The sequence below is a fragment of the Prosopis cineraria genome, unplaced genomic scaffold, assembly GCF_029017545.1.
Source record: "Prosopis cineraria cultivar Desert tree isolate PC_DT_omini unplaced genomic scaffold, ASM2901754v1 PC1, whole genome shotgun sequence".
NCBI lineage: Eukaryota > Viridiplantae > Streptophyta > Magnoliopsida > Fabales > Fabaceae > Prosopis > Prosopis cineraria.
In genome coordinates, this window is record NW_026555332.1 from 4,577,530 (window position 1) to 4,589,819 (window position 12,290).

Sequence of the window (12,290 nt, forward strand, 5' to 3'; positions counted from 1 at the left end):
GTTGGTGAATGACGATGGCATGAATGTGAGGACTAAGGGAGAAAAGGAGGGAGAAGTTAATGACGTGGATGAAAGCAACTAGCTCATCAGCCACATCATTTCAACCTTCATAATCAGTGAGAGTATAGTAGTAGGAAGGGATCGTTGCGACATTGTATGATTCCTCTAATAAAGGCTTTAACGCTTGAGACTTTGGAGTCGAAAGCCATGGATGAGGATTCAAAATTTCATATTCAAAGCAATATGTTGTGGCAAATAAAAACCCATGTTATTTTCCATGAGACTTTCTCATACTTAATTACATGATGGAGAATAAAATTATGTTGATCTTTCTTCGAGAAGTGTAATAGTTCTACATCAATAGAGTTGACATTTATGGTTATCTTTGCATTGCTGTGTGACTTTCTAGTACTTAATTACATGATGAAAAGCCATTAGTTGGGTTTGCCATATGGAGGCTCTTCATCCTAAAACATGCAAATCTTAACTAAATCTACAACATTAACATTATAACATAACCTAATGGAGGCTCTTTATCACCCTGGTTTTTACTTCTACCCTATTGAAGAAGAGTTCAACTCCTTCTACCTCCATGACATGCTCAAAGGTCTCAGACTCAATATCCCTATTCTTTAGATCTACAATGTTGAGCCCTAGCAACTCCTATATACACATTCGCTCCTCAATCATTAAGAAGGTATCATACATGCCACAGTTATATACATGCTTTTGTTTCATTATTGAGAATCATAGGAAACTTAACCGATTGAAACTTTGATTTCTTAACCATCAAACTAGCATCCTGTAATTTCAAAGTGAGAATAGAGGAGAGAGAAGGAATGGAGGAGAGAGAACATGTTCATAATACTATGCCCACTGAAAAGCTTGCTTGTTGCTCAAGACATCATGCTTGGATGAAGTAGTAGTTGTTGTTGAGGATCCATCAAGAATCAGCATCATCTATGAGATGACATTGTTAGAGAGCCTTATGAGTTATTGGTATGCTTTCTCCATCTCTCTATTCTCTCTCTCTCTCTCTCTCTCTCTCTTCTCACCTCTTGCCTTGCTTGAATTTGTGCCCTCTCTACCTATATCAATCTCAATGACTTCCATGCTGTGTTCAAGCTTAAGTCATGGTGGAGTACATTGCTGATTTAGAGGAAAGAGAGGGAATAAAGGAGAGAGGAGAGAAGGAGACAACGGGAAATGAGAAAGAAGGGAGAGGGAGAAAAAAAAAATATAAAAAAATTATAACACAAGGCTCACTATTATAATATGTTTGGCTAGATAATGTTAGGGTGTTGAAGGTTGAAATTTTAAACATTAGATGATAGAATTGATTTACAGTTGAATTTAAGAAGCTCAATGACTTTTCAAATAAAGTTAAAAAGTAAAAATAACCTTTAGTATGCTTGTTACCAAAAGTTTTAGTTTGATGGTTGATTTAATATTATTAAGTAATCCTCTATACCTAATATTATTACTTCTTATTAATAGAAAATATCGGTACCATAATTTTAAATACTGGTAACAAGTTACTGAATGATTATTCTTTCGATTAAATTATTTTTTAAAATTAAATTTAACATGTCATAATAATTTATCAAATTTAAAATTGCAATGCAATTATTTTCTATTAATAAAACTAATATTATTAGAGGTAAAAATATTTTAAATTTTTTTATAAAATTAAGGGATTAACATAAAATCTTATGCATACATGACAAAAATGATGAGGATATATAAGCTTTTTGTAAAATGATAAAACTATGATAGAGGTTTTTTCATTTCCATGTATGATAGAGGTTAATAAAACTAATCGGGATTAATATTAATAAAAATTTGGACCATGAAAAATAGGTTAATTGGCCTGATAAAACTGCGTTGGGCTTAAAATTAAAGAATAAATATAACAAATGAATAAAATATTCTAATTGAGTTTTCAGAATTTTTAACTATTTCTAGATTCCAGATTTTCACCTGAGATCTAAACAAGGAATTTTCTTAAGTAGTTTGTTTAGAAAACATATTAAAATAAGATCAACACTCTGAATTAATTTTTTTTATGTAAACTCTGAATTAAAATTTTTAAAAAAATTGGATACTATGATGCCATTGTCGTTATAATTATGTCATAGAATTCGAGATAGATTTTACTATTGATGCATAAATTGATTGATTATCTTATAATTTTTATATAACTATCTATTATTCATAGATCTGGCAATAATTATTTTATAAATTTTATTATATTGAACTTTAGCTATGATGAGCATTTCTTCATTAGGAAGAAAACGTCCATGATTCAACGATCAAACTTTCTTCATCACAAAAAAAAAGGAAAAAGAAAAAAGAAACGGGTGCGGAAATGAAAAATAAAAAAGGAGGAGAGAGAAGAGAAGAGAAGAGAAGAGAAAGACTATCAAACGAAATCAATCAACGCACCGTTAGTCCTCCTGCTATTTTCTGCATCAATTTTGCGGGAGAATAAAAATTCGAATCCAAAATCCGCGTGATTGATTTCAAGTTTCGACATCAGCATGTGAAACTGGACGCAAGCTGTAATCTTTAACCGTCGCGGTGGCTTCCGGCGCTCCATCGCCGGTCGAGTTCTCTCTGGCTCCGGTGATTAATTAAAAATTGTAAAAATTATATATATTAAATGCATAGTTAATAGAAAACTTCCAAGCCCATTCACTTTTCTATTCCACTTTCACATTCACAGAATTAAAATCTTTGTTTCTCTTGCTTCCTATCACAGTCTTCAGTCTTCTCTCACCCAATCTTCACCGTCACATCACAATAATATGCCAACTTTGTGCAAAATAAGCTTGTTGTTAATGCACTTGTGAAGTTCAGAGAGAAAGAGAGAGGGTGGTATTACAATGAGAGCATGGCTCTGCAAAGACAATCAGGGATGGAGAGGATTGGGGTTCGGGGAAGCCATGATCTGCACGATGCGAACGGTGCGGCGGATCACGTGACCATTGGGGTTTATGCCCCGCCGCATAAGCAGCCAAGGCTCCGGCGATCTGTGCGATCCGACTGGACACGCAAGCTCACGGCAGGGCTTATTCCGGTGTTCCTGTTCCTCGCGCTTGGCGTCACTGTCATAGCGTATTATTACCTTTCCCTGGACGGTAAAATTAAGCTTTGAATGAGAATGTTTGTTTCAATTACAATGCGTTTGATTCTGGGCTGGTTTGATTTTAGTCCGGTCTGAAATAGTGGGTTGCATCTTGGATTTTGCAAGATTGGTAATTGTTTCCTCTTTTGGGCTGGTAGGATTACTTTAGAGTGGGAAACGGTATTGTAAGAATACTTGTGTTCTTTTGTTTGATTCTTTTAACCAAAAGTCCACCTGATCATCTAGCTGCATTTTTTCTCCTGATGTTTCCTTTCAAGTCTTGGAACAAAATTTTTCTGAACATTTTCTGCCAAGATAATGCTGTTGTTCTGAGTTCTTACGAATTTGATTCTAGGACTATCAGAAGCTTCTCGATGATTTAACTTGTCAATTATTAAACCGTGTTTGCAGAAGTAAACAAAGATAGTGATGAGAGTGATGATTTAAAGAATGATTCTGATTTTCTTACAAATGTGCCACGAATAGAGAGGAGCAGGGTCCTTGAGTTTGGGAATGGTTCAGTGGGTGGTCATGGACGAGATTCAAGGTATTGGGATAGGGATGATAGGCGAAGGGATGGAGATTACAATGAGGATGTGGTGGAGCAAATCAACAAGGATGAAAATATTGATAAAAGCGGTGCTTTTGATAAGATGAAAAGCAATATAAGGTCTTCAAATGGTGATCCTCACAAGGGTTCAGAGAAAAGAGGTGTTGGCTTGTACAATGAAGCAGGGCGTCATGAATTGAAAAAGTATGAAGCAGAATATGAGGCCTCCTTGAAGAATGCAGTAAACTTAACTGAGAATTATGACAAAATGTCTTTTGATGCTGGTCAAGAAAAGATGAATGCTGCAATTGATATTGATGATGAGTATGATGACTTTTCTGATTCTCAGGATGGTGGAATGGAAGATTACGGGGACAGCAGAAATGCAGGGGAGAAACATTCCAATTCTAATATGCTAAAATTTGACAGTGAAGTTCATGGAGCATCGCTTCATTCTTTTGATCATGGAGTTAAGGATGATATTGTTTCTGAAAATGCTGAGGGAGAAACTTCCTTAAACATAAAAACCTCCCATTCTGTGAAAGGAAATTCTCAACAAGTCAGTCATGAAGATGGACAATCGATGAAAAAATCTCATTCAGAAACAAAGAAGAAACGTAAACGCCGCAAATTTTCAGGTAACGTTTATGATTGCCACTGGTGATTTCATTGATTTTCCTGGTTATCTGTTTTTTGACAGGAAATTTTATTTGCATTTGTATCTTGGTTTATTATCAATTAGATCGGTGCCTCATCACTGCAAAATTATGGAGATATAATGTCTTGATAGAGGCACCTGGCTTTTTTGGCTTTTGTCTTGTCTTCTGGTTGCTTTAGTTTGCCATTTCTTGGGGTTTTGCCCACTGATTGTAAATTCTGTTCATTTGAATGAAATCTCCTTTTCCATTTTAAAAAAAATTATAGAGATATAATTGCCATGAATTTTGCACATTTCATCTTACTGAGTCTGTACACTGGGCAAAATTTATTGCTTTATCCTGTTGCGATTTGGTTGGTTCATGGATCAAAGGTAGAGCCTTGCCTTATCCAGCAGGAAAGCTGGATACAGGAACTGCACAAAGATAAGGTTTTCCTACTAGCTTGGGTAAAGGAATACCTTGGCTTTATCCAACTATGAAAGTAGCTAAAAGACTTGTCTTATGTATCAAACGTGTTTTCTCGTTTGCTTATCCTAGGCATTTGATTTTATAATGATCTTTAACTTTTATGAATGCCAATGCATAATCAGGTAGTCAATATGATCGTTTTCACCTTGGCCAATATGAATCCACATTGTTAGGAGTTTGTGGCCTGGGAATCTACTCCAGCTTTATTTTCATTACTTGATAATTTTTTCATATTGCTAGCTTGTAACTTGGGATGAATTTGTGACAATCTTCAACAAATCATATTCTTCTGCTCAATTTATAACTTTTTTCTAACCAAAGAAATGAAAAATCAATGTAGATATTGATGTTGATCACCTGCTTTATGTAATTTGATCAGCTATAGCTAATATTGGTCCATTGTCCATGTGTGGCCTCTATCTTTGATGTCTTAAATTGATCTGTTTTGGTCTTAGAAAGTAGTGGCTCATATTAGTCGGATGATTGCTTTTTCTGAGTACGTGAACCAATTATTTATGGGCTTTTGATTGTACATTATCTATAGACAAATGGCTAATAGCAGTGTTTTTCTCCTTTTTGTTGTGGAAATGCAAAAAAACAAAAGGGTCTCTCTCTCTCTCTCTCTCTAGCCATTTTAAGATCTTTTTGATAACTTCCTTCTTTCCTGGCTTGTCAATCTGGTGATAGTTGACAATTAAGTTAGATATGGAAGTTTAAGCAAGATAATTTTGATGAGAATTTGAGTTTAACTCAAGTACTTCCGCTACTATTCGTGGTTGTGTTTGCCAATCCAAAATGCTGAAGAAATGACTGGGTATAATGGTTGGATTACAAATTTGGAAATATTTGGTAATGTCCTAAATATAGGAAAGTTTGTTCCTTTGTTTTTTTTAAATAAACAAAAGTTTGTTCTTTTTTAAGTAGATGAAATTAAAAGTTTGTTCTTTTTTAAGTAGATGAAATATTTGCTGTTGTTACCATCTCTCGCGGGTCAAAGTTGACAATAACTAACCCATTAGCATGGATTTTGAAATTTGACCAGTTTTTGAAACCAAAACATAATTGTGAGAAACCCCCTTCGATATTTTTTGTGTTCATTTGGAAACGCTTCAAACAGCTCTCTAATTGGAAAATAGCCCTATCAACAATGACAAGTGGGGATTTACATCCTCTTCTCGTATCATCTCTAGTTTTCTGTGTCTTGTTTAAAGAATTTGGCTATTTGACAAGTTGCAAATCAACGTGGGTGTGCCATGTGGCAGATGAAGAGTCTGAAGTGGTTCAACTTTGTTTAAGTTTATCTAGTTGGATTTTGTTTCAAATATTTGAAAGTTGTTCTTTGTTTTGCAAACAGTACCATACAGAACAGGTGAAAGTTTTGGATCTTGGTTTTATTTTCTCCATTACTTACTTGACACGTCACATGACTATGCTTCAGGGTCTTGTGAGATGAAGTTGTTAAACTCAACATCACAACTTGTTGAGCCTCTGGAAAGTCGAAAATTTGTAAGATTTAACTTGCAGTATGCAGAAAAAGAAGAGAAGCCTTTGGGAGATGAACAATGGGTGCCTAGATTTGCAGGGCATCAAAGCTTAGAAGAGAGGGAAGAGTCATTTTTGGCTCAGGATCAAAAAATTAAGTGTGGCTTTGTCAAAGGTCCAGAAGGTTTGCCAAGCACCGGATTTGACTTGTCAGAAGATGATTCAAATTACATTAGCAGATGCCATATTGCAGTTATCTCATGCATTTTTGGAAATTCTGATCGGTTGAGAACACCAGCTACTAAAACGGTACTAGTTATGCTTTCTATCTTATTTCTTTCTGTCTTATTTCATTTTCTGGGTTCATTAGGTTATGGATAAGTACCATGGATTTTTGCTTTAAGGAAAATCATGTTATAATGTTTGAGTTCTATACTTCTATTAAAGGAATGTAATGTTTTCTTTTCTTCCTTTCTTTATTTAAGAAATTGTGCTTGATTGATCTGCAATTATTGTAATTTGCTTCAAGCTCATGTATTTTGATAATAATGTGGTCAAAAAATCTGACAGGGAATTTAATATTTGCCTGACTTCTTGTGTTTCAACGTGGTTGGCTTTGAGGATCTTCTAATTGGTTGATCACCTTGGGCTTCAAAAGGCTATTAGATCTTTTCTCTTCTTTTTTTGCCTGAGATTGATGTTGAACTCCTGAAGTTACTAACAATATGCTTAAGTCTATACGAATAAAGCTAAATACAAGATCCAAACAGAAAAACAGGATGTTTCAACAATAATATAACAAGCGTTTAGTTGGAAATTGATTGGCCTGTTATCATTGTTTACCTCAATGGAAAGGTACAAAACATGGATGATACTCGACATGCGTGATAAGAAAATGGATGCACTCATATAAATTTAATATAATTTGTTTGGCTTCATTGACAGGGAAATTGTATACTATTTCAAATATTTCAAGCAGTTCCAACCAACTTAATCACTGATTACCTTTCCAAAATTGCTTTATTACAATGTATTCAAAATTCTGCCTGTGAGAGTGAGTGGTTTTGGGTTACTGTGTGAAACTGAACAATTGGTCAGAGCTATTTATAATTTGATTAATGCTAACAGTTGATTGCTACAATTGTAATGATAATCGGGGTTATTTTGATTTTAGGTCACTCGTGTGTCGAGGAAGAATGTCTGCTTTGTAATGTTCATTGATGAAGTCACACTGCGAACACTTGTGTCTGATGGTCATGAGCCTGACAGAATGGGTTTCATTGGATTCTGGAAATTAGTGGTAGTGAAAAATCTACCTTATGATGACATGCGGAGAGTGGGAAAAATACCTAAATTATTGCCACATCGGCTTTTTCCTGCTGCAAGGTGACAATGAGCTTCCTTAAACATTGTGGTTAACCATTTTCTAAACCTTCTACCATTTGGCTGTGTTAAGTGGCATTTTTCAGCACAAGTGACTTTTCCAATCATGGTGTCATTGAAACATAATGCAGGAATTTGTTAATACATTTCAGTCTGCTGTAGGCAATGGGCTTTGAATTTTTGGTAATCACATTCACTTGATTATCAAGAACCTGTGGTTGGATATTTCTGTTCCCTATATTTGTCTTAATTCATTCATAAACGAATTAGGGGAAGAAATGAAGGAAAATTTACTAATACAAACTTTGATGTGATTGGAATTGAAGGTGGGGATGCTTTGTTTTAAGATGGTTTTGATTTTGTTTTTTTTATATGCATCATAGACATGAGAACTGGCGTGGATGGCAGAAGGTAAAGCAGGAAACTGAAGAGCTGTAGAGAAGAATAAAAATATGTTCGAGAACTGATAGATAAAATTATTTTTGCAATAAATTTACTGTAGGATACATCCTGGATAGAGTTAAACAATGGAAGAGAAACCTGGTCGAACATTATTTTTAAGTTTGATTGATGATTTGGCATGTGAAACTAAATAAGGCGTTTTGTTTTTGTGGTTTCCTATTAGAAGAAATATCGAGCGTTTTGGTTTTTGGTTAGGTTTGTCCATCCAAGTTATTTGTTTTCCTGGAGCATCCTTGAGTTATTGATCTACAATTTTAGCCAATGTTTTGTCCTTGGAATCTCCTACCTTTTTAGTCTGATTTGCAATATGAGATTCTTGGTGCTATATTTAATCCTGAAAACTCGAATTTTAGAACAGTTTAGTCCTCATTACTGCAGCATGTTGTGCAATAGAATGGTAAAGCCCATTCTGATGTCCTTTCTTTTTATAATGATGTCATGTTTTTCTTGATCTAGAAGATTTGCATATCATATAAGGTTATTAGCTATGAGCTTCTTAGTATATCTTTTAGATGGAATTGCCATGCATATCAGACATTTCTGCATAAATTCATCTGCTAAGCTTCATTTTTTCCTACACAGGTCCAGAAGCGTGCTATCTTTTCACTTCTCATTTTATGTGGTGTTATAGATAGGCCCACCAAAATTTATTTCAACTTGCTCTTTTTTGCTTGGCATTTCTGCCTTTTGTTCTTAGTAACCTGTCAGGCTTGTAGTCAGTAATGAAAGGTACCTAAAACATTTCTAATGGCATTATTTTATAAAGGGTTAGGTTCTGCTTTACTTTCTTACTGCTAAGCTCAGTACATTCACAGAGATGCACACTAGGAGCATGTAAGGATTTGGAAATATAAAATATGAAATTGCTTATCACATTCTTGTTTTGTTAGAACCTGATATAGATTCTAGGATTAATTCTAACATTGTTGGCTGTCTCCAACAGTGGACTTATTGTCCTTTCGTTTCTATTCTCAAGCTTCAGAGTGCCCGAGGTCCTACACTTTTTATTCAGAGCAATAGTGTTTAAAATTTATGCTTTTGGTTTTCTTGCAAGCCTCCAGGTATACAATCTGGTTGGACAGCAAATTGCGTCTCCAGCTTGACCCTCTACTTATCTTGGAGTACTTTTTATGGAGAAAAGGTTATGAATTTGCGATATCCAATCACTATGATCGGCATTGTGTTTGGGAAGAGGTTTCACGAAACAAGAAATTGAACAAGTACAATCATACTTGGATAGATCAACAATTTGCATTTTATCAGGCTGATGGACTGAAAAAATTTAATGCTTCCGATCCAAAGAAGCTTCTCCCCAGCAGTATGTTCTTTTAAGGATTTCTCTTCCGTGAATTCTTCAAAGTCCCAATTCAAATCCTCTTCCTTAACTGTCTTAAAAAATAATTTGCTTTGTGCTTTATGACAGATGTACCTGAAGGTTCCTTTATCATCAGGGCACACACTCCAATGACTAATTTGTTCTCCTGTCTTTGGTTCAATGAAGTCGATCGGTTTACTCCTCGTGATCAGCTAAGTTTCGCTTACACTTATCAGAAGCTGAAAAGGATGAACCCTGATAAACCTTTTCATCTTAACATGTTCAAGGTAAAGAAAGTTTCCAGCAGACCACACTATGCGAACATTGCTTGCTGCGATAATGGTAATTGATGTCATGGGACGGTTATAGTCTTATTTGGACCCAGCCTGGTTGGTTGGTCCAACCAATGAAATGACATCGAACCATTCTTGTCCCAACAATTACTTTCTCTATCTGGTAATTGAACTGGATTGACCGGGCAGTTGAACTGCTGGCCGAGAGTAATTGAACCACGTTGGGTCTAATCTGTTTTGCAATAATTAATCTTTTTACTTCATATGAATTGGATAAAATAACTTAGTCTGTGGCATATAATTGATAAAAAAAAAAAAGACTATATTATATGCATAGCTATGGCTTTTTCTAAATATATTCTAAGTTTAAAACGCAGGCGCGCTGTGTTGGGTCATGGATGGGTGGTTCAACTTTTAATTAAATATAGTTCGTTCAACTGATTCTATAAGTGATCTAATGGTTGAACTACTGATCCAGCTCCCTTATTGATTCAATGTCCGCTTAGTGAAAGGACCAAGAATGTGTATTTCTCATTTTTGTTGGTTTCTTGGGCCCAGGATTGTGAGAGGAGACACATGGCCAAACTGTTTCATCACAGGGTGGATGAGAAACACCGACAAAAGGTCACGGAGTAAAGTATGTGTTCGCGGGCATATTTTGACCTTGATCTGATGTACTTGGCCTGTCTCTTCAATCACTGTTAATATTGTGATCCCATGCTTGCCCATGCGAAGTTTCGGCCACATAATTTAGAGACTCAATGATACTGCACAGGTGTTTCCAAGAGGAGCTAACTGTTGGTAGACATATCACACGCGATTATTATGCTTATATATATATATATATATATATTCTGTATCCATTCATTGCAGTAAATTCATTTCTTCCTCTGGGAAGCAAAGAGAACCTCAAGATATGACCTCGTGGCCATCACCTACAGCAGCTCCTGGTCATTTTCATTTTCATACTTCTGGGATTGCTTTGTTGTATGTAGAAAATTTTGATATGGTAGGTCATTCATCCATCCTCTTGTCAGGAATCCGACTTTTGTGATTCTTGTATCAATTATTGATTCTATCACTGCACTATTCTTTATATTATCATGGTAATCGGTTATAAAGATGAATTTGTTGCTCTGGGTTTCCATTCCCTCTTGTATTGCATTCGCATGGTTGAAAGTATTGCTACGAATGACCATCATGTTTATGTAATCGGGAACCATCCAAATCTTTTCATACGACTTACAGCGTATAAATTGAAATGAAAAATAATTTTAAATGGATTGTTGTTAATTTAAAATGACTTGTTAAAACTTAAATGAATATTTATTGATAAAAGATTGACTTGAATTAACAAGTATCAATTCAAGTTTTGTTAATAAATGATTATTGATTGATATAAATTTTCTCCAGCTTTTTTTTAGAGAAAATATCAAGGACCGTTGGAGGAAATTTATATCAATCAAGGATTAATTGTAGTTAAAACTTGAATAAAAAATAAGTTCGAATGGTCTGTTATTAATTTAAAATGAATTAAAATTTAAATAAATACTTATTGATAAGATTAATTTGAATTAACAAGTAGTCATTTGAGTTTTAATAACCAATGATTCTTGATTGATATAATTTTTTTTAATGGTCCTTGATTGATTTAAATAGGGAAAATATTTAAGGAAAAATATCAATTAAAGACTGTTAGAGGAAATTTATATCCGTCAAGAATCAATTATTGTTAAAACTTGAACGAAAAACAAGCTCAAATGGACTATTATTAATTTAGAATAAATTATTATTAAAATCTGAATATATAGTTGTTGCTAAAAGATGAACCTGAATCAATAAATATATATTCAAATTTTAATAATAAGTAGTCTATATACATTTTTTCTGATGGACCTTGAATAACATTTTCTCTTATAAATATTGCATGCATTATAGTTGCTGAGTATGTGTGCAAACGAGTATCATCATATGCCATGCGTAAATTAGAGTAGTTGAAAACGCATCAAATTGCATGTGTATCTCGATCAGGGACCAGAATACTCGCATTGAGAATGTCCTTAAAGGATTTGAATCTTCATACCAAACCTGGGCTTGCTTCTGGAACTTGTTGCCCAAAATAAAATATCTGTGGCTGGCGTGAAAATGTGCCCAATGACAAGTCTTATTTTACTAAGGTAGGTTACACATATTGTACGAGGCTATTGGGTATCTCCACTTCATTCAAAACGTCCAAATCTATATGAAGTCAGGATGTCTTTTATGACCACATTTTTAGGAAAGCTAACTTAAGCACATTTTTCTAATCATTAGACAGATGTTCTTATAGAATCTCTCACAGTGTTTAGCACTCATGGGCTATGATATTATCAATGAATCCATAGATTTGGGTTAATCTTTTGCGTCTCTTTCCTGAGCCCAAGTCTCGGTTTACGTCATACCTCTTACCTCTGATCTATCCATTTCAATACACATAACAGTTAAAGATTTGGCCTAAAAAACAATTAAGATTATGCAAGTGTCCATGTATGTACCATAATTTTAAATCTCA

The 12,290-nt window shown here is 34.6% G+C and overlaps 1 protein-coding gene across 2 annotated transcripts; it reads left to right on the top strand.

Annotated features, from left to right (window-relative positions):
- Window positions 1-2,410: 2,410 nt before the first annotated feature.
- Window positions 2,411-10,876, top strand: LOC129318634 (uncharacterized). 2 transcript variants are annotated; one of them, XM_054963520.1, is made up of 8 exons: window positions 2,411-2,625; window positions 2,762-3,140; window positions 3,539-4,315; window positions 6,243-6,595; window positions 7,461-7,672; window positions 9,193-9,449; window positions 9,555-9,733; window positions 10,298-10,876. In XM_054963520.1, the coding sequence occupies exons 2-8, from the start codon at window positions 2,894-2,896 to the stop codon at window positions 10,373-10,375; spliced, it is 2,103 nt and encodes a 700-aa protein (XP_054819495.1). In that variant the 5' UTR covers window positions 2,411-2,625; window positions 2,762-2,893; the 3' UTR covers window positions 10,376-10,876. The 2 variants fall into 2 exon arrangements, with proteins under 2 accessions (XP_054819495.1, XP_054819487.1); XM_054963512.1 differs by having other exon boundaries at window positions 2,411-3,140.
- The last annotated feature ends 1,414 nt before the right edge of the window (window positions 10,877-12,290 follow it).